This window comes from Onychostoma macrolepis, chromosome 07 (assembly GCF_012432095.1).
Source record: "Onychostoma macrolepis isolate SWU-2019 chromosome 07, ASM1243209v1, whole genome shotgun sequence".
NCBI classification, from domain to species: domain Eukaryota; kingdom Metazoa; phylum Chordata; class Actinopteri; order Cypriniformes; family Cyprinidae; genus Onychostoma; species Onychostoma macrolepis.
In genome coordinates this window covers 40,012,889-40,035,351 of record NC_081161.1, presented here as the reverse complement: position 1 = coordinate 40,035,351, position 22,463 = coordinate 40,012,889, and the positions used below count along the sequence as shown (strand labels likewise).

The window sequence follows — 22,463 nt, the reverse complement described above, 5'->3', positions numbered from 1 at the left end:
TTTGAGCTCTAGAGCCGCTGCTGTCATCGCAAGAGCTGGTCTGTCTCACTGTCTCCAGTCTCCACCGTTTCGACGGGCTCTTTCTTCTCGTCTCTCTGTTATAATGGAGAATCGCGTGCTCCTATCTCCCTGACAGGTGCCTTTCTCTGCGCGAGACACATCCGAGGTGAGAATTCACGCTATTTCTATGTCTCGGCTCCGATTATTTCATAGCTCTGGTGTTATGTAGTCGGTCTATTTAAGGATGTTTGATTTATTTAAGAATATAATGCATCGTTATAAAACACTGTTGTTGCTGCTGTTGTTGTTTTAGCCATTGACATGTAGAACAAACGCACGGTGACGTCACGACGCCATCTCCTTAAGACAATAACAATTGTTTTTTTTTTGTTTGTTTTTTTAATCTTTGAACATCTTGATGATTTATTATTTTTATTTATTTAATATTTATTTATTATTTTTATTCTTTATTTTTACATTTAATGTCTTTATACATTTTATTAAACAAAATGTGACCGTGTTAAATTCTGTAATGGGTCAATACAGTTGCTACACAAACAAAAACGGGCTATGAAAACAATATTTTATATGGAAATCAGTATAATGAGTCACTTTTTTAAAACGCACTAGGTTTTTATATAAAGTTTTTAACGTGTTTTATATTTAAGTTTAGTTCTCATACTCTGTTGTTTGTGTGAATTTAAAGTAGCTTATGTTATACCTAATAAGAATTAATTATATGTAGCTAATAGCTAGTTCAGTTCAAGTAGGCCCCTAATAGTGGTTAACAACTGCAGAGATGGAACTAATAATTCTCTGTTTTGGAACAAGATCACTATTTTGTTTACTGCTGTACACAAAGTAGATCTTGTGCTTTTGTAAATCTTTAACTTTTTGGCATTTCATAATATTTCCTTATGACTGAGCTGTTTGCTATTAAATAACTTTTCACATTCGATATGCCGTTGCGATATGGGAAGTGGTGATTATAGACAACATCCCTTTTTTGTCCTAAATTGCCCCTGAGGAAATGAAAGCTTCTGAAAACTCCCACGTTTATTGCAATCCTTTTTTTGCAACGAGCACACAAAAGGCTTCGATGATGTGATGAAATGCACATTTAAAGCATTTTAAAAGTCTATAATATTCTTCCTCTTTCTGTAGATCTTGGTTTGTGGTGTTTCTCACTGACCTGACCAGCAGGTTTCTTTTACCTACACACTGCTGCTGACAGATACACACTGTAGGTCATCTTAACTGTTAGAGATTATTTTTCACTACTTGTTAAGTGATAATAACATTTTTGCACACAATTAGCTGTAGTAGTGTGCTGCAGGTATGGGCTTCGCGGAGGACCTGTGGTGCCCTCAGGGTCACGCCGCCCTAATGAAACTACAAGACTCCGAGCTACGTTTGATGGAGGTTATGAAGAAATGGATGGCGCAGAGGGCCAAGAGCGATCGCGAGTTCTCCGTGCAGCTGCATCAGATGTCAGCCATTGTTGAGAAGCTGGAAGGTTCTCAGCCTGGAGGAGGTCTCGACTACATCAGCCAGTTCAATAAGGTTAGAAGGATCCCCTTAGTGAGTATAAAGTTTCAGAAGACTTGCATTCGGAATTTCCAGTGATTGATTCCAATTTATATTAGAGATTTTAATGCATTTGGGTGGCATATCCATGTTGAAATGCTATAAATCCTTATTTTCCATGTGACATTACCGCTTAAAGGCAAAGAAAGTGCCCTGTTTCTGAAATGATAAATTGCACTGTTAACAATCTATAACCTGCTGCCAAAAGGCCTCAGGCTTTCTCTGATGTTCTAGACTTTTTTTTTTTCCTGCTGACTTTCCAACTGTTTAGACTCTACAATGATGCTAAAACCTCTAATTGAGCATAGGGCATGAACAGGCCTAAAATTGCTTTATTTTCTCTGAGTACGCAATTCTCAAACATTCAGAATGCAAGTCACTTTTTGATTGTTGCTTTCACTTGAGAGGTGCATGCATCACAATGAAATATGTGACCCTGGACCACAAAACCAGCCACCAATTGTGCAAGTTCTCCCACTTAAAAAGATGAGAGAGGCCTGTAATTTTCATCATAGGTATACCTCAACTATGAGAGACAAAATGAGGAAAAAAAAAATCCTGAAAATCACATTGTAGGATTTTTAAAGAATGAATTGGTAAATTCCTCGGTAAAATAAGTATTTGGTCACCTACAAACAAGCAAGATTTCTGGCTCTCACAGACCTGTAACTTCTTCTTTAAGAGGCTCCTCTGTCCTCCACTCGTTACCTGTATTAATGGCATCTGTTTGAACTCGTTATCAGTATAAAAGACACCTGTTCACAACCTCAAACAGTCCAACTCCAAACTCCACCATGAAACGTGGCTGGGTCTTTCAGCATGACAATGATCCCAAACACACCGCCCGGGCAATGAAGGAGTGGCTTCGTAAGAAGCATTTCAAGGTCCTGGAGTGGCCTAGCCAGGCTCCAGATCTCAACCCCATCGAAAATCTTTGGAAGGAGTTGAAAGTCCGTGTTGCCCAGCGACAGCCCCAAAACATTACTGCTCTAGAGGAGATCTGCATGGAGGAATGGACCAAAATACCAGCAACATTGTGTGAAAACCTTGTGAAGACTTACAGAAAACGTTTGACCTCTGTCATTGCCAACAAAGGGTATATAACAAAGTATTGAGATGAAATTTTGTTATTGACCAAATACTTATTTTCCACCATAATTTGCAAATAAATTCTTTAAAAATCCTACAATGTGATTTTCTGGATTTTTTTTTCTCATTTTGTCTCTCATAGTTGAGGTATACCTATGATGAAAATTACAGGCCTCTCTCATCTTTTTAAGTGGGAGAACTTGCACAATTGGTGGCTGACTAAATAATTTTTGGCCAACTGTAAGTGTCAATTTTTCGAAATTGAGATTTATACATCATCTGAAAGGTAAATAAATAAGCTTTCCATTGATGTATGGTTTGTTATGATCGGACAATATTTGGCCGAGATGCAACTATTTGAAAATCTGTAATCTGAGGGTGCAAAAAAATCTAAATATTGAGAAAATCGCCTTTAAAGTTGTCCAAATGAAGTTCTTAGCAATGCATATTACTAATCAAAAATTAAGTTTTGATATATTTACAGTAGGAAATTTACAAAATATCTTCATAGAACATGATCTGTACTTAATGTCCTAATGATTTTTGGCATAAAAGAAAAATCTATAATTTTGACCCATACAATGTATTTTTGGCTATTGCTACAAATATTCCCCAGCGACTTAATACTGGTTTTGTGGTCCAGGGTCACATATAATCATGCATTCACATTTTCAATGCCTACATCCTAAAACTTCATTTTCTCGCTCTCACAGTCGTGGAACGTGCTGGTCAGTCAGACGGAGAGCCTCAGTCGTATCATGCGCAAGCACTCTGAGGATCTGATGGTGGGACCCCTCAGCAAACTCACCCTCCTCATCCGGGACAAGCAGCAGCTGAGGAAGACTTACGGGGAACAGTGGAACCTTCTCACCCAGGAGCTGTGCAGGGTCAGCGCCACACGCACACCACTCTCACACTCATACACTCTCAACAATGAAAGCTTCCTTATTGTCATCAATGGTTTCGTGAAGAACCTTTAACATCTCTTCAGGTTCTTTATAGTGGAAAAACATTCTTTAGATTATAAAATGTTCTTCACACTAAGACAAAAAATAGTTCTTTTAAGAACCCCCTTTTGGAATCTTATTTTTAAGAGTGTATCTCAAACTGAAATTCTTTTGGAACCTATGTACCATGACAAATTTTCATTAGCAATTTATATATATAAAATGTATGTGTGTGTGTGTGTATGTATGTATGTATATGCTACCATTTGAGTTGTTGCTGAGAGCCAGTAATATTAAGTTACACATTAAATGAGGAAATGTGTGTTTGAATCATGAAGTATGCATATATTTGAATTCATTTTCCAAGATGTTTTAGTCGTGTATACACTACTGTTTAGCAGTTTGGGGTTGAGCTTTGTTTTTTTTTTTTTTGAAAAGTCTCTTATGCTTAACAAGATGCTTATTTATTTGATCACAAAGTACAGTAAAAACAGTAATATAGTGAAATATTATTTCAATTTAAAACAACAGTTTACTGTTTTAATGTATTTTAAAATGTAATTTATTCCTGTGATGCAAAGCTGAATTTCTCAGCATCATTACTCCAGTCTTCAGCGTCACATGATCCTTCAGAAATCGTTCTAATATGCTAACTTGCTGCCCAAGAAACATTTCTTTTTATTATCAATGTTGGAAACAGTTGTGCTGCTTAATATTTTTGTGGAAACTGTGATAAATAGGAAGTTAAAAGTTCAAAACGGCAGCATCTCAGAAGTTGAAACAGTCGAAAAGAATTGATATGAAATAGAAATCTACACCCTATATGTGCGATCTTTTCACATACAGGCATCACTCACATTTTCATCAGGTCTATAATTATCTCCTATTTGGCTTTGTGTGTTTAAATGTTTGGCACGATCTAAATTAGATAGAGGAAATGTAAGTGGTAAGCCATTCAAGCAGCTCTTCTGTTTGTGCTCATTTTATTTGCTTAAACATAGCAGCGGTTTCCACATTGGTGCTCTCTGCTGAAGCTTATTTTTGGTTTAATCTCTTTGAGTTTTGAAGTTAAAACTGAAGTACAAGTTGCCAGTTGATCTTCAGATGGTTTCTGTGAATTCTTGAATGGTTTAACACTACAAACATATACACCAACAAACATCAGGAAGTGGGGGGAGAAAAAACAGTGTCTGGCTGACTGTTTATGGTCGAAGTTACAGTTGTAACCGTTTACTTCAGGAACCAGAATTTATAGAGGAAATTAAGTGGAGACAACGTGATAATTTTATCTCACATTCAGTAGTTTTGTCAGGCAACCTGTCCATGTTGGTCACAGTATAGCTTGCATTTTTGCCTGATTTGGCTTCTGTTCAGTACTTCAGTGCTTGAATTTGGACCAAAACACAGTAGTTTGATTGAATGCACAGCCTGCATTCACAGATATAGGAAGTGACTACTGCAGCAAATAAATCATTATTTCCATTACTTATGTTTAGCCTGAAGGTTTTTAAAATTATTATTAGCTAAATATCACACATAATCGACCTCATAACTAAAGCTGGCTAGTAACATGTTGAATTTATTGTCAGCAATGAGTTTTTACTCCTCGTCCTTTCATGCCTTTGATTGCCCATGACACATGTGACTCACTTTGATGCACCAGCCTGGATTTTGATTGGTTTTTTGTCCTGTTGTGTAAGGTTAGGTCACCCAAACCGAGCTGGACCGGCTCAAGTCCAGTTACAGACAGCTAGTACGGGACGCGACACAGGCCAAAAGAAAATACCAGGAAGCAAGCAAAGGTAAGATGCCTCACTGCTGCATAGTTCTCTAAAAAGCCTGGCCATTTTTCTTTCGTTTTGACTGTGAATTGTGTAGTCTGTGCTGAACAGATAGACATACAATAAGATGAACTGTTTAATGTTTAAACACTGAATGCTTTTATGATATGTGTAAGCAAGGCACTTGTCTACTTGGCTGAGGGCAGAAAAACCTGTTTTTAGACCAAGACATGTTTCTCAGGTCAACAAAGATGTAACAAACTTTCCTCTTACAGAGGAAACAAGAGACACTGAATGTGGTTTCTCCAGTGGCCATAGTGTGAATGCTCAGCAGATCATGTTTTGCAGCACTGAGACGACAGGCCAAAATGAATATAACAGTAAAAATAATTAATATACAGGCCACAGACATGAAAGGTAAATTACAGATACTGTATATCTGCAGGTTAGAAGGCATTATTGAAATGAGCTGCACATGATGGGTACAATTTTATCACGCCTTGATAGGAAAAGCAAGGTGCATTATAGTCTTTAATGCACTTGGTAGTTAAAGCATATGGTTTGATGGTTTGCTGATTTAAATGAGCAAATAGCACTTGAGAACTACTGTTCAAAACTTTGGGGTCCGTAAAACGGCTCTTATGCTCACCAAGGCTGCATTTATTTGTTCAAAAATAGAGTAAACAGTAATATTGAGAAATATTTTTACAATTTAAAATAGCTGTTTTCTATTTTAATGCGTTTTAAAAAGTAATTTATTTCTGTCATGACAAAGATGAATTTTTAGCAGCTATTACTCCAGTCTTCAGTGTCACATGATACTTCATAAATCATTCAGATTTGCTGCTCAAGAAACTTAGTAGTAGTAGTAGTAGTAGTAGTAGTAGTAGTAGTATATCAATAATGAAAACAGTTGTCTTTGACAAATAAAAAATTCAAAATAACAGCATTTATTTGAAGTAAAAATCATTATTGCATTAGAAATGTCTTTATCACTTTGATTAATTTAATGCATCCTTGCTGAATTAATTCTTTTTTTTTTCTTTTTTTTTTTTTTAAATCTTACTGACCCCAAACTGTAAGTGTTTGACCTGTGGTGTGAGTATTTCATTATTTTATAGCAATTATACATGTTGTAAGATTCAGTCCTCTAAAGGAGAGTTTGTTGAACCCATGTGCAGTTTATTTAAATCCAAAGCACAAACAAATACAAGATAAACAGAAACTTGGCATGAACATGAAACAACTTGCAAAACAGCAGGTTACGTAGAACAAAGCTAGACAAAGACAATGGAAACATGAGGGCTATATATACACAAGGACTAATCACTAAACAAAGAAGGTCTGTGAACTATCAGACAATGAACCAATGACCAAACAGAGCAGAGAAACACATGACCAGAACAACCAATCAGAACGTGACTCATGGACAAGGGTAGCACATGGCAAGATCTCAAAAGGAGCAAGGGAAATGCATGACAAACAGGAAGCATGACCATGAGAATAAAATAAAAGAGATGAAAACATTAACTGAACAAAAACACAAAATAGACATGATATATCCCTCCCTGTAAGGGTGGCTCCAGACACCCTAACATACATACATACATGCATACATGCATACATGCATACATACATACATACATACATACATACATACATACATACAGTATTTACTACCCATTATGCCTTTGGCATGTAGGGCAGCAACAAAAGTCCTCCACTCCTGTCTGTTCTGGGCCAGCCTCTGGATGGTACCCCAAGAGCGGTTCAGGTTCTGTAGTTCTAGAACTAAAGAATCCTAACATGACACCCACCCAAAACCCAACATAAACCCCAAATTCCAGGAGAGTGGTAGAGTAGAGGAGATCATGGGGGAGGGATGGTGCCCGGGAACTTGACTGTGAAGTTGGAGTTAAGCATACAGTGCGAGTGACGCAAATTTCGTTACTAGAAAAGCACGTGCACCATCCAATTTTTGTAACTGTGCCTATTTGTACATACAGGTCGCACATGCTCATTGACTTGGTTTTGCACTAATCAGTTGTTCCACAAGGTGGCAACACTGGCCAGGGCTGCAGTCTCACAGAAAATGAAACTAAAGAGACGGAACAACAACAACAACAACAACAACAGACGGCTGCATTGACAAGTGCTTGTGTGAGAGAGTCATGAGCAGTGTTGTGCAGTAACTAGTTACTAGTAACTTAGTTACTGTAATATTACTTTTTGCAGTAACTAGTAGTGTAAATAATTACTAATAAGATTTCAGTAATATTACAGTTACCATCCATAAAACAGCTTAGTTACTTAGTTACTTTTCATGCCTCAACCCCGCTGATTTAAAATCCAACAATCAAATAATTCCTAGGTTTATTTTCATAATTTTCACAACTCGCACATGCATGTGATGTCCCCAGTGCAGCAGGCAAGCTTGGAATATGGAAAAGCTTACATTCAGCAGATACAAATATTGCATTATATTGATTTTGTCAGGAAAAAGATGTTCTGAACACTGTTGTGTATTACTTTACTGGCATTACATCCCACCCACATCCCTCTGATCAGCATGTGGTACATTATATTACTATAAATAAAAAAATGTTTTTGGAAAATTAAACAGTTTCTTATAAAATACATAATGAAATATAATCGTATATGGGTAACAGAGAAATTACAATTAGCTTCAAGCTACACATGACAATTAATGAGATGAATACAACACTTCTACTTGAATGTCACTATCAATCACTATTGAGTGTTTGTAATAACGTTTGACTGTGATCCAATGTGGATTTTGGTCAAATGATGAGGCAGAAATGTGTTATTAGTAACATTCTAGAAGATATTTATCTGGAAGATAAATCTGGAAGATAAAAAAATGATCTGGGTCATGAAGAAAAAGTAATGTAACTAATTACTGTTGCCAGAAAGTAATAAGTAAAGTAGCAATATTACTTTTGAAAGGAGTAACTAGTGATGAGTAATATATTACATTTTTTGAGTAACTAGCCCAACACTGGTCATGAGAGAGCCGCAACTTTAGTTTAAAAGAGTTTAAAAGACATTTTTATTGGTCATAATTTCTGGAGAAAAATAGAGCAGACATGGACTAAGATGAAGGTTTCTAGAGTGCATGTGTCGACTGCCTGCATTCGTGTCCTCTATTACATGGAGTATACTTTGAAGGGCTAGCGTACACGTACAAGACTGAAGTAAACTTTGGGCTTAACGGCAGACTGTGGAGCAGTAGAGGACTTGTAACTACGGACTACGTGATGCACAGCTGTACATCAACTTTCTTGTGTTCGTGTGTATTTGTGGATGGTCTTTTGTACAGACAGAGAGCGTGAGAAAGCAAAGGAGCGCTACATTAAAGCCACTCTGAAACTGCATGAGCACCACAATGAATATGTGCTGTCGGTGAAGGCCGCGCAGGTGCATCATCAACTCCACTACGGCCAAAGCCACCCGGCCCTACTAGGAACCCTGCAGACGCTGCAGGAGGAAATGGTGCTTATTCTGTGAGTCAACATTAATAACATCATAACTATAACCGTATACTGTGAAATCCTAGTAGTTAGCATGGGTCTTTATGCTTTTAGATTCTTTCTGCCATTTGATTTTATTACTATTCAGGACAGTGGTAGGTAATATCAAACTAGAATCAAATAGATCTTTATAGTTTCTAAATTGCTAGGTGATTGCTTACTGGCCTAATTACTCATTGCTTTATTTTAAGAGCTGATAACTTTCCCCACAGTGACTTCTGCTTTTTGAATGGATGATATGTCGTACTGTTCATTCCTCACATGCGTTGTACATAGACATATACAGTTAGTAAAAAAGAAGAAGTAGGTTTGCTGTGTCTTGCTTGCGAAAACACACGACTGATGTGGCATGTTGATTTCTTAGGAAGGAGATTCTGCAGGAGTATTTCGATCTGTCTAGCGTGCTTCATGATGAGGTGGTTAGTGTTCACACTGAAATGGCCAATGCCCTCAAAGCCATCCAGCCACAGAAAGAGTATGAGAACTTCATCCAGCAGAACAGGTATATATCTTTCCCTTTTGTTCCCAGGTTATGCAATGGCATCCTGGACCAGAGGAACAAGGGATGTTGCATACTAACTTGCTTGTTTATCCTCCATGTAACTTATTTTCATCTCTTAGTCAACATGAAATCAAACGGACCCCGTTTACGTTCATAATAGATGTTCCTGGTATTTTTTTAATGATTCATCAGTGCACAATATTATAAAGAAAAGATGTTGAGATCAAACAGTTGCTCACAATACCAGGCCTTTCATTATTCGCAAAATGCTGCTGGTGCATGAACTGCTGCATAAACACCTGCAACAAATAACATAAAATAGATCCAGTTCAAGCTTTTAAGAGTTTTTAAATGGTTTTAAAATGTCTAGAATAATATAATGAAATATTTGCATGTAATTTATATTTAATTTAATTAAATAAATATATAGTTTTGCAATAAATATTATTTCTATTTTATAAAAAAAAAAAAAAATCAAATGCAAATTGCTCCCAATGTGCATGTCTGTCAGTAGAAAATGAAAATGTGTTGTGCCATGTGAGATCTAACACTTTCTCACAATTTCATGCCTTTCATTAGCAACTGTCCTGCTGGTGCATGAGCTTTAAAGTGAAAGTCTGCTACAAATAATATAAAATAAGTCAATTTCAAGCTTTTAAGAGTCCTCTAAAAATAAATGGTCACTGCTCAAACATCTACTATAATATAATTAAATATTTGCATGTAATTATATATGCATGCATGAATGAATTAATAAATAAATAGTTTGTACATAAATATTATTTGTATGTTGCTTTAGAAAAAAAGTCACAATTGTGCTTGAATGTCTGTCAATATGTTTACTGCATAATAATGTAGTTACAACACTGCTCAAATCTTGGACATGACTTAGGCCATGTGGGCATTGCAGTGTAACTAATAACATCATAGCCACCAATCAAATCATGATGGATAAAATCAAGTCCCGCCCTGCATTTTTTCCCTTATGAATATTGTGTTTGATATTATGCATGGGCCTGCAGATGCTTTCATGTTAATGCACCTTTAAAAGGATAGTCAGGCTTCTGTCTGTCCATGTCTCTGCATGCGCGTGTACAGTATGTACGTATATGTATGTGCAGGTCGAGAGGAGAGGTTCCTGCATGTGTGGAGTTTGACAGCAGTTTGTTGGAGGACGCTGAAGATCTGAAGCCTGAAGATCTGCAGCTCAATGAGCTCACAGTAGAGGGGATCCAGCATCGGTGAGTTCTTCTTTCTGTACAGCACAGTGGCACCAGCGAAAGCAAAAATCCCATAGAAAGGTAGAAGTGAAATCAGAACTCTCAGAAGCGTTGTTATTGCTTCTGAAACCATCATGTGAACACTTTTTTTTTTTTTTTCATTTGTGTTTTTTAGATGGTAGGGAATGAGGAGTATTTTTCCATAGCCTGTTTGCTTTTCGGTTCATTATTTGTTTTTGTGTGTGTTGGCCGTAAGGCATCGTCTTGAGCTAATTAGGAACCAGATAATTGTTTTTTTTTCAATTACTTACCAACTAAAATTCATTCTCTAAGCAGAACATCCCAACCCATTATCCTGTTTCCTACAATAAAGAGTTTTTTGAAAGCTGTAAACACTTTTTACACAATCTACAAAATGTGTTTAACCCCCCCCCCCCCCCCAAATTCTAAACACACACATTCATAATGGCATCAGAACCTGTTCACAAACTTTAAAGTAAAGAAAACAACACTATAAGAAATTGTTCACTCTGTTCAGCCACAGACTAAAGCTGATCTCTTTTATTCGCTAAATACTGAAATACAAGAAAACTAATGTTATGTATGCAATACTGTTCAAAAGTTTGTGATCTTTTCAAAGAAATTGACTTTAATTCAGCAAGGATGCATTCAATTGATCAAATGTGACAATAGAGACTTTTACATTCTGTTGAACATTTTATTTATCATGGTTTTCACAAAAATATTAGTCAGAAAAACTGGTTTCAACATTGATAATGAGAATTTTTTCTTAAGTATCAAATCAGCATATTAGAATGATTTCTGAAGCATCATGTGACACTGAAGACTGGAGTAATGATTGAGTACATTACATTTTTAAAATATATTAAGATAGAAAATTGTCATTTTAAGTTATTACATTTCACAATATTACTGTTTTTACTGTATTTTTTGATCAAATACATGCAGCTTTGATGAGCATAAGATAATTTTTTTTACATTTTTTTTTAAAAATCTTACCAATCCCACACTTGTGAACAGTAGTGTACGGTTTAGGAAAATATACTGTATACACATTTAGCAACTGGAAAAAAATGTAAGTAAACAAGATACACATTTCCTCATATAATGTGTAACGGAGTGTTACTGGCCTTCAGCATTTTGACTATCTTCTGTTTCATCTCAACTCATTTTGCACTCTCATTTTTTTCTCTTCTACAAGGCTCACCGCTGTGGAGGAGGATCTCCTGGGTCTCGCTAGTACTCTTGGTTCTCAGCAGGCCACCATCAACCAGCTGGAGCTGGATCTGCAGAATGAGGAGGGCTCTGCAAACACAGGCCAGAGGTGAGCGTGTGAACTCGCCTTACACGCCTGAACTCCTCTGCTCCAGATTTGCAATTCAAATGCCAAGTAGATTTTTAAGAGGAAGTTTCTACATCTTTTTAGGCAAGATATAATTTAGCAAATGTTTTATCCAAATTCACCTACAATTCACTTCCTCTAGAGCAACCAGATGGCTCAAGTGTCGCTCCTAGTAGATTCAAATCTCTTACCCCTGCAACATATCACCTATACACCATCATGTTTAATATTAAATCCACTATTGCAGTGTATTTTACAGCAGAAATTAAAAGCATGTTCTGATGTGTGATTGAGACATGAATTCATATAAAGTGATAAAGCCCTGGGTCTTATGACTCGTTCGGAACGACATGAAATCTTCATTTTTAAGGTGAACTGTCCCTTTAAGGAGAATTGGACCAGTGTATGTGTCGTAAATTCAACAGGGTCATTTACTGTAGGTTATCGATCAACCAACATGATGATAAAATTTTAAATCACAAAATATATGTACTTAAACACATTTGAGAATTGGAATATCAAATATTTCTCAATCTAGTTGAAAAAATAAAAGCGATGCATCAATCATACAGGGCAGCAAGTTCTTAATAAAACAAGAATAGCCTGTTTAAAATGTACCATTTTAAAACAGAGTTCCATGGTATAAATAGTTTGTCATCAATCAAACCATAACTGGTATTTATACCTAAAAATGTTTACTACTCCCAAAATAACCAGAATTCAATGTTTTGGTGCTTAAAATTAAATTAAATTAAATAAATGTCATTTTATTTAACTTATTTTATTGGGGGACATGGGCAGAAATAGAGTTTGACCATCTATATCTAATCAAATCATTTAGAATCAATAAGAACATTCAGATTTCACAGAATTCTCACTGCTGTTTACACAAATGTGAGCTTGTTCTCCTCTTTGTTTTTGTAGGGTGTATCAGTTCAGTAAGCGTAATGCTCTGGAGGACAGCAGACAGCAGGTAGTTCTGTCCATGGTGGCTCGAGCTCGTCTGGAGGCGCAGCGGAGGCTTCTGGCTGATAAACTTGAGACTCTGGGCAGTAAGGAGGCTCCACCTATAGGCCTGGATGATGATCGGATATCTGTCACATCCAGCAACTCTGTGAGTCCACTGTCATCTCATTAAATCTGTCCTGAGCGCTTCAGTTCTTCCTACAGTACATCTGTTTTGAGGACTTAAATTGTGCTTGACCTGTCAGAAAGGTTTCCGTATAGCTTAGACCAGCGTTTCCCAATCCCTGTCCTCCTACATATCTGATTTTTAAAACATGTTTACTTGCAGGTTGATGGAGTAATAAGATCATGAGGAATCGTTTTTGTTATCTTTTGAAATAAAAGTCCATTGTTGCAGTGTAAGGAAATATACTCTAATTTTCTGAACTTCCTTTCCAGTGGAAAGAGACTATTTAAAAATAAAATAAAAATCAGCAACTTTGTGACGTCAAACAGCTATATATATATATATATATATATATATATATATATATATATATATATATATATATATATATCAGCTTATTACCATAAAGCCCAGATGAACTATCGATAACAGTAAAATAAGTGGACTGTAATTAAGATGAGAAACATGAAATGGCCCCTGTAAAGAATCAAGTGGCTTCAAAGCTGTAAAATGCAGTGTCATAAAGGTGCAATGTAAAAGTATCTAAGCCAGTCATGCTGTTACATAGATTTTGAAATATGAGAATTACACAACCTTGTTGACTCTGAACTACCAGGACTTACTTGCTTGCTGCTGTTTGCTCTTTCTGAATATGGTTGTTTCTCAAGCATAAATCACAAGACTGAGACATGATTCCACTGTAAATCATCTGTAGGCAGTTTGTTTAGCTGATCTCCCGATTTAACTGTATGTTTTCCAAACAGAGATGTGAATTTCTATAATTTCATGTACAATAAGGTTTATTGCCATTTGTAAAAATAAGAAAACCTCAGAAGGTGTGTCATTTTCTTCTTTTGTGTATTTTATTTGTATTGTGATATGGACCAAATGGGTCTGAAATAATTTTTATATATATAAACATTGTGTATGTACATACATTAGGGTGCATTAATATAAAGAAACTGATCCAATATAATATAGTAATTATTAGTTCAGACATAATGCTATTTGCATTTTCAGTCTCTTCCCAAACAACCTAGAATATACTGCCTAAAGAAACTAAATAAAAATGTATAAACATCATAAATAAAATAAGGATCTAAGATAAATAAAATGCTAAGTATATATGCTATACCATGATATGATGCACTGAATTACGAGAGGTTTTTAATAAATGTAGTTTTATTTGTCATGCTATTGTATTATTCATTGTTTGTTTCTTGCAGGAGCGTGATAAAGAGCATAAGCTCCTCAACATGGATGTAATCGTGAGCCATCTCAGCAGCTTGTTCAAGCCCAAGTATACGGTTGGTGTTTTTTAGTGTCAGTCTTCCTCCCTCACCTCCTCCCTGCTCTCTGCTCATAGCTGTATGTGCAACTTCTTCCTGTAGAGTAGTGTGTTTTATACATCTCACCAGGTTCCCCCCGCCCTGGCATCGGTGCCCGAGGCAGAGAAGCCCTTGACTCAGCAGAGCTGGTATCACGGTGCCATCCCCCGTCTGGAGGTGCAGGAACTGCTGAAGAATGATGGCGACTTCTTGGTTCGAGAAAGCCAGGGCAAACAAGAATATGTGCTGTCTGTGCACTGGGGCGGCCAGTGCCGGCACTTCCTCATTCAGAGTGCAGACGTGAGTGGGTTTAATAAGTGATATTTGTGCCAGTACATGATGTGTGCAGGGATTAACTGTAAAGCCATTCTATGCATGTTTATGTGTGTGTTTAGGGTGTGTATCGTCTGGACGGTGAAGGCTTCACCTCTGTACCACTGCTAATAAAGCACCTCACCAGCTCCCATCAATCCGTCACGAAGAGGACAGACATTGTGCTGAAGAGACCCATCGTTAAGGTTTATCACTGATCCCAAATCAGTCACATGATAAATATATAGATTACTGCTGAGGAGTGATAGCCTGATATATATTGGCCTAGATTATTAAAGGGGGCATAACACACACATTTTCACCCAATCTCATGTTATTCTTGAGTACCTATAGAGTAGTACTGCATCCTTCATATCTCCAAAAAGTCTTTAGTTTTATGATAATTATTAAAGAAATATACAGCTTTACGATTCTCTCCGAAAACAGCCGAGCTCCTGGAGGCACGCTGTGGGCGGAGCTAAAGAGTGATGAGCACTTGAGCGCTGATAGCCAACAAAACACAGACATTTGATGCCGTTTCACTTACCGTCTGCAGTTCTGAATCATGACCGGGATCTTTTATAGCTGGGACCGCTCCATCTTTCAGTATCAAACGATGTGCAAATCTAGCTTCGTTAACAAACACACTTGCGAAACTCCGTCGCTGCCCCGAAAAACAAACTGCATCCCCTGTTCACGTAAGGCTGGGTTCTTTTGGGAAGCTGAACAAGGTTATCTTTCCCTTACAACCAAAAACACACTTCTTTAGAGACATTCTTCCCGAGCGAGTCCCGTGCAGTGCAGCCGAATGAAGCGCGTTAACGGGCGCGCTCTCCCTCTTGCTCCGGTAGATGCGGGCGCGGGCGCGTTCTTCCGGGAGAAATGCCCATATAAGGAGTTCGTTTACGTCATGAAGAGCCACAATCGAAAAAAACTTTACGAAACTTGTAAGAAACCCGGAAGGAATATTTTTGGCACAGAAATACTCTGTTATACCTCCAAATCGTTTTTTGAAACTTTGACCATGCTTAGCATGAGAATCCAACTCTTTAATAGTGTAAATAACTCTGAATGCATGAAACCGCATTGAACCCCCTCCCCTTTAATTAGAAAAATTGTCAATTTCCCATGTGTCCAATGTTTCTTCTTGTAATATATTATAATGATTATTGTAATAAGGATAATTATAATCTACAGTAGTGATAGGGCAATATGTATTTGCCAAAACCATTAAATGGATAATAATATTTTAGAATTTTGAACAGTACAATACTCTCTTGGCCAAATAAGATAAGTGTTAGCTCCCCCTTGTGTCCACATCAAAATCTGCAAATTTTATTCAAATATTTAATACATTGCAACAATATTTCATTTATTTGTTTGTTTACTTATTTGAATTCTTTACAGTCCACCTACAAGAAGTTCATAAATGAACTCTTTTGTCTCAGAGGAAGCTTTTTTCCACAATAAAGGATAGAACTCAGAAAATCATCTTTTAACCTCTTCAGTAGTTAAAAGTGCATATATGTATTTCTATTAAGAGAGTGGTCTCCAGATATGGGCACTGATCATTAAATCTATATCGGTTGTGATTGGCCAGTCAATATGACGATGCACACTTGAGAGAAATTCGTTTTACGGGATGTTGTTGTTTTTTTGTTGTTGTTTTTTTTTAGGATAAGTGGGTGTTGGAACATGACGATGTCATTCTTGGACAGAGCATTGGTCGGGTGAGCAGTTTTATATAAAAAGACTAATAAAAGGATGTCAGTAAAGATTATAAATAACATGTCAAGCCAGTATTTTGTTCATAATGTTGCTCATTGTAATGTTTGGACGTTATCAGGGCAACTTTGGTGAGGTGTTCAGTGGGCGCTTGCGTTCAGACAATACCGCAGTCGCTGTGAAAGCCTGCAGAGAGAATCTGCCCGCAGAACACAAGAACAAGTTCCTAATGGAGGCCAGGTTTGCATAGACACTTATTAACACACACATTCTGCATATACTGTCACATAACACTCTCATTTAACTAAACATCTCTCCATTTCTGTCCCAGGATCCTAAAGCAGTATGACCATCCAAACATAGTGAAGCTAATCGGTGTCTGCACACAAAAACAGCCAATATATATCATCATGGAGCTGGTGCAAGGTACATCTAAGCTTTTATTAAAAATCATTTAAAGGAACAGTGCACCCAAAAAATAAATCATCCTTTACTGTCCTCATGTTGTTTCAAACCTGTATGACTGTCTTTCTTCCACGCAATGCAAAAGGCGAACATTATTTAAATTAAGCTCCAAAAATGACAAAAAAAAGCACCATAAACACATTCCACATGACACATTTTACTAGTACTCATATGATAAATTGAAGAACAAACATATGTTTTAAAAAAATCATATGGTGTATAATGGTCATCATCAATAAATTTGTATTTTTAAATTATTCAAATATTATTGAAATATTTATGTAATTGTTTGTTTATAATAGTTTACTTAGAAAAGTTCATATAAGAACATTATTAGTAACATTATTAACATTATTAATTATTTTATAATTAAATTTAATAATAAATGATTAGTTATAAAATAAAGAAATACAGTGTATTTATTTAATTTGATATCATTTACATAGAAAAAGTTAATAAAGGAACTCATTTCTGTCACAAAGAAACCTTTATTTATTTATTTTACTAATTGATATATTTTTTAAATCATTTATCATATGATGTTGATCTATTCTGATTTTGCTGGCAGGAGGGGACTTCCTTACCTTTCTGCGCACAGAAGGCCACAACCTGAGGACCAAGATGTTGATCAAGATGGCAGAGAACGTGGCGTCTGGCATGGCATACCTTGAAAACAAGAAGTGCATTCATCGGTGAGCAGTTGACAATGAAATAAGGACAGAAAGTAAATGAAATCTAGCGATATACCCCACAAGATCTTAGGATCAATGCTGAGAAACTATAGTGGATCCATAAAGCTCTAGCAGACCTCCTAAAGAGCTCACAGCTGGTTTTTATTGGATCTAATAAGTAGACTCTAGGTATTTCACTATTATGGTTAAGTCTCGTTACCAGCGGTTTACGAGCAATGCCCGATGGGAAGATTTTGGGGTAATGAGCTGAGAGGAAATTAAACCTCACTTCTCCATCTGATAGTGGCTGTTTCCCTCATGCTTCAGTGTCTCTAGAGAGGATTGAGTTCCCATTCAGCCAGTGCACTTTCTGTTTCACTGTCTGTCATTCCTATACTTTCTTTTTCATTTGCTCTGGTTGTTTTTTTTTTTTGTTAGCTTGTTTAATATTTGTCTCCTTCAGGCTTTCTCTTTCTGTGCGTTTACATTTATTTCAGTGCAACCTACAATAAATCTCTCTAATTCTCCCTGTCTCCAGAGATCTGGCTGCGCGTAACTGTCTCGTGGGTGAGGAGAGCGTGGTGAAGATCAGTGATTTCGGTATGTCTCGTCAGGAGCAGGATGGGGTTTATTCTGCTACAGGAGGTATGAAGCAGATCCCAGTCAAATGGACGGCACCAGAGGCCCTTAATTATGGTAATACTCGACCAGGGGTTTACAAACTTCTTAGATGAACCCCGTAGATGTAAAATATTTGATTTAAGTACCCCCTGAGATTTTAAGGAAATATTTCAATAATATAATATAATCATATGCACGTTCATGGTTATGACGCCCATTAAGTAAGCTTTGAGGGGTAGTCGTGGCCTAATGGTTAGGGAGTCGGGCTTGTAACCTGAAGGTTGCTGGTTCGATTCCCGCAGGAATTGAAGGTGGGGATTGTGAATAAACAGCACTCTCTCCACCTTCGATACCATGACTAAGGTTCCCTTGAGCAAGGCACCGAACCCCTAATTGCTCCCCGGGCACTAGAGCAAGGCTGCCCACTGCTCCGGGTGTGTGTTCACTGTGTGTGTGTGCACTTGTTCACTACTCACTGCTGTGTGTGCACTTGGATGGGTTAAATGCAGAGCACCATTTCGAGTATGGGTCACCATACTTGACAATACGTCACGACTTAACTTAACTTAAAAAATATTTTCTTTAATTTGATTTTTCTTTCTATTTTTTTTTTTTATCTGTTTACTATATTAAGAGATTACTATATATTGTTAATGTTATAATATTATTATTATTATTATTATTATTATTATAAATAAAACTTAAATATTGTTAATTTAAAAATGGTTATAAATTGTTATATTATAATAAGTTAAATAAAAATGTCACATCTGTAACTTTCATTTATAAATCAGTAACAAACATTATATATAAATGATGAAGCGAGCGAGAGAGAGAAATGTGTCTCCAGATGTAACAATATATATTTAAATTGCTACATGTATGAATGAGGTAATGTGCTTGTAAATGTTTACTAAAAAACTATTACTAACCCTAACCCAAAGCTAAGTCTACTAATAGTCTAATGAGATTTAGTTGACACATAGTTGCAAAGTTATTTTAAAATAAAGTGTAACCTCATATTGCATCATAAATCTGCAATCAGTAAACACGAAGGTTTTCTCTTAAAATGCTTTTCTTGTTGCTGTTATGTGTGGTTGTTGTTTTTGCCTTAAACAATAACTGATCACCTTTTATTCACACTTTGTTTCAGCAGCTAAAATTCGAATTCCCATAAAGGGACTAAATGTTTAATAATATAATGTTTATAGACATTTACAAATGATGAATAGTTTCCACTTTAGATTGAGTACTGCAAAAACCTGAAAAAATAAAATAATTAACAAATGAATTGTAAATTGCCAAAAAAAAAAAAAAAAAAAAATCTGATTCCCAGTACTAAATGAATAATAGTAAAATGTATAAATAATGAATAGTTTCACATTTAGATAAGTGATAAATAAATGATTTGTATATATGTATAATCAGTAGAGGTCACACACCTCTACTGAGGTACACACCAGAAGAAAATGCAAATGTGTCATATTTACATATTGTGATTATGAGAAATCATATGTCAACATGAATAGGGAGTGCTAACATTTTTACAACGTGTATGTACAATATGTATAGGCCTAATAATTATTTTATTTACACTGCAAGTTAAAATACTAATATTTGTCCTAAATAAAGTTTTTGTTTTGCCAGAATGTACAATGAAATGTTGTAAACCTTAGCAGTGCAACAGACTATGTACTACGGTAATTTAATTTAATGTAATTGTAGCCTTTGATTTGATAGTCACACTAAGCTATATCGCAATTTATTTAGTTTTATTTTGATTAATTGTGCAGCCATATTTTGATTATTAGAGTTTCATGAACTCACAAACCCCCTGCAGTTCCCTCACAAAGCCCAATTTGAGAAACCCTGTACTAGACAATCCTGCCAATCAGATATGAGGCCCTGAATGTATCCTGAACTAGCCTGCATTGTGTTTAACTGGTCCTGACTGAGGGGTTTGTGTCTCAACGCTGCCTCTGCTGGTTCATCAGGGCGATACACCACAGAGAGTGATGTGTGGAGTTTCGGTGTGCTGCTGTGGGAGACCTTCTCCAGAGGAGTCACACCATATACCATACCGCATAACATGAATAACCAACAGACCAGAGACGAGGTGGAGAAAGGTACTTTACATGCATAAAACGCAGGATTATTGCCTGTTTGCAAGGCAAGTGTTGTTTATGAGTCTCATTTTTGTGTTTAGGATATCGTATGCCGGCCCCAAATAGCTGTCCGGATGAGCTCTATGCCCTCATGTGTGAGTGCTGGCAGTACGATCCGAGAAATCGACCCTCATTTCGCAAACTAAAGGCAGATCTGTATGTTTTATGTCAGTAAAACACACACACACACACACACACACACACACACACACACATGCTCACATGTAAGTGCAGCTTGTCTTATGATGATGCCAAAGCAAAGATTTTTTTTTTTTTTTTAATTTGTGTGCCGTGGTTGTAAAAAGCAAATCTGCATATAAAGTAAAGCGTGCTTTCTGAGAGAGTACTGTTAATAAGAGCAGATTATAATTAAGAATGTTTGATTTTGTATAAATGCTGAATTCTGTGCAAAATGGTTTTAATTGTGACATGCTGATTGTTTTAAAAAAATGAATAAATTATTTTTTTTGCAGATGACAAATATTGACCTCGTGAGCACAAGTCTGTATATTTACTGTTTATAGTATGGAAATACTGTAAATAAATTTATTAATAACGACTTTTATTTAGCAAGAATACATTTCAATCAAGCATCAAATTAGTTTATTAGAATGATTTCTGAAGGATCATGTGACACTGAAGACTGGAGTAATGATGCTGAAAATTCAGCTTTACGTCACAAAAATGAATTACATTTTAAAATATATTCCTATGGAAAACTTAAATTGTAAAAATATTTCACAATATTTCTGTTTTAACTGTATTTTTACAGAAATAAATGCAGTCTGGGGGTGAGCACAAGACATTAAAAACATACAAAATTGAACCAAATGCAAACTTTTCAATGGTAGCATATGCTAACAATCACCTTCTGAGAAGGAATTTAGCGCTTTTTCTCCACTCCAACAAATATTCATTTGGCTGTTAAACAGGTCTTAAATCCATCATACAGTGAGATGTATTACTGACAAGCGGTGACCCTGCAGCGCAGCAGTTTTGTCACGAAACTTGCACTCAAGTTAGATTCCATAAACATAATGTTCCTGAAGCTTAATGCACAGCAGGACTCTGAGGCACACAGGTGTGAATAGGCGTGTCTATCTGTTCATGTGTCTTATCTGCCCTGGGCATGAAGGAGACAAAGGAGAAGATATGACAAATGACTCACGAACCAACCTGCACAAGGCTTTAACCCTTTGCATGACAGAAACTGACTGCATGATATTTTTTGGGCTATCATATGACACTTTTTCCAGGATCCAGGATCAATGTTGCCTAAAAAAATGATACAACAAGTCACAGATAATCCAAGCTCAACCTAATAGATGTGGGTCCAGAACAGTGCTATGATCTTAAGAAAACATCATAACATTTCAGTGCACTCAGACTGCTCATTTAAACTTTATTAATTCATTATTTATGGAGTCAAAACAATGCCACATATATTTGCAAAAGAACTGAAGTATTGCAAAAGAAAATAAAGTTTTGCAAACGAAAATGAAAGTATTGATTGTGTCTTTTTGTGATGTGATATGTGTGTATATTAGGCTATTATTATTATTATTATTATTATTATTATTATTATACAGCCCTGAACGTTAAGAGATAGAAATGAAGGGAAAATAAATCAAATGCATAACAACGAATATAAAAATATTACCAATACTAATAAAATACATGGACTTACAAGACTTGTGGGATGGATACAAATGTTTTCTTGTCGGCCTGTTTTATTATATGTACTTTGTAACATTTATTCATAATAAACTTAATTCGAATGCTGTCTACATCGCCTGCAATACAGTCCGGTAGCCTATGGTTAACACTTCAACCACCAGAGGTCGCTGTATACCTAAAGCGCCAGCGGGTAAAATTTACCCATGCCATGACTACTGTTTTGATATGGCTAAAAATGTATTATGTCACTATTATGCCACTGTCTTCACAATGTCTAGAGTTATAAAAATATAATTTTTAGTCATCAGCTATGTTTTTGTCCTGTTG

The 22,463-nt window shown here is 36.2% G+C and overlaps 1 protein-coding gene across 2 annotated transcripts; it reads left to right on the top strand.

Moving 5' to 3' along the window:
• The first annotated feature begins 12 nt into the window (after positions 1–12).
• fes (FES proto-oncogene, tyrosine kinase) lies at positions 13–21,894 on the top strand. Of its 2 annotated transcripts, none has more exons than XM_058781206.1 (20): positions 13–166; positions 1,165–1,243; positions 1,318–1,563; positions 3,390–3,563; positions 5,329–5,425; positions 8,745–8,928; positions 9,320–9,457; positions 10,579–10,698; positions 11,900–12,022; positions 12,965–13,154; positions 14,399–14,479; positions 14,564–14,800; positions 14,896–15,018; positions 16,489–16,542; positions 16,659–16,777; positions 16,869–16,963; positions 17,571–17,694; positions 18,212–18,369; positions 20,289–20,420; positions 20,501–21,894. In XM_058781206.1, the coding sequence occupies exons 3-20, from the start codon at positions 1,339–1,341 to the stop codon at positions 20,632–20,634; spliced, it is 2,508 nt and encodes an 835-aa protein (XP_058637189.1). In that variant the 5' UTR covers positions 13–166; positions 1,165–1,243; positions 1,318–1,338; the 3' UTR covers positions 20,635–21,894. The 2 variants fall into 2 exon arrangements, with proteins under 2 accessions (XP_058637189.1, XP_058637190.1); XM_058781207.1 differs by having other exon boundaries at positions 14–166; positions 14,591–14,800.
• Positions 21,895–22,463: the final 569 nt, after the last annotated feature.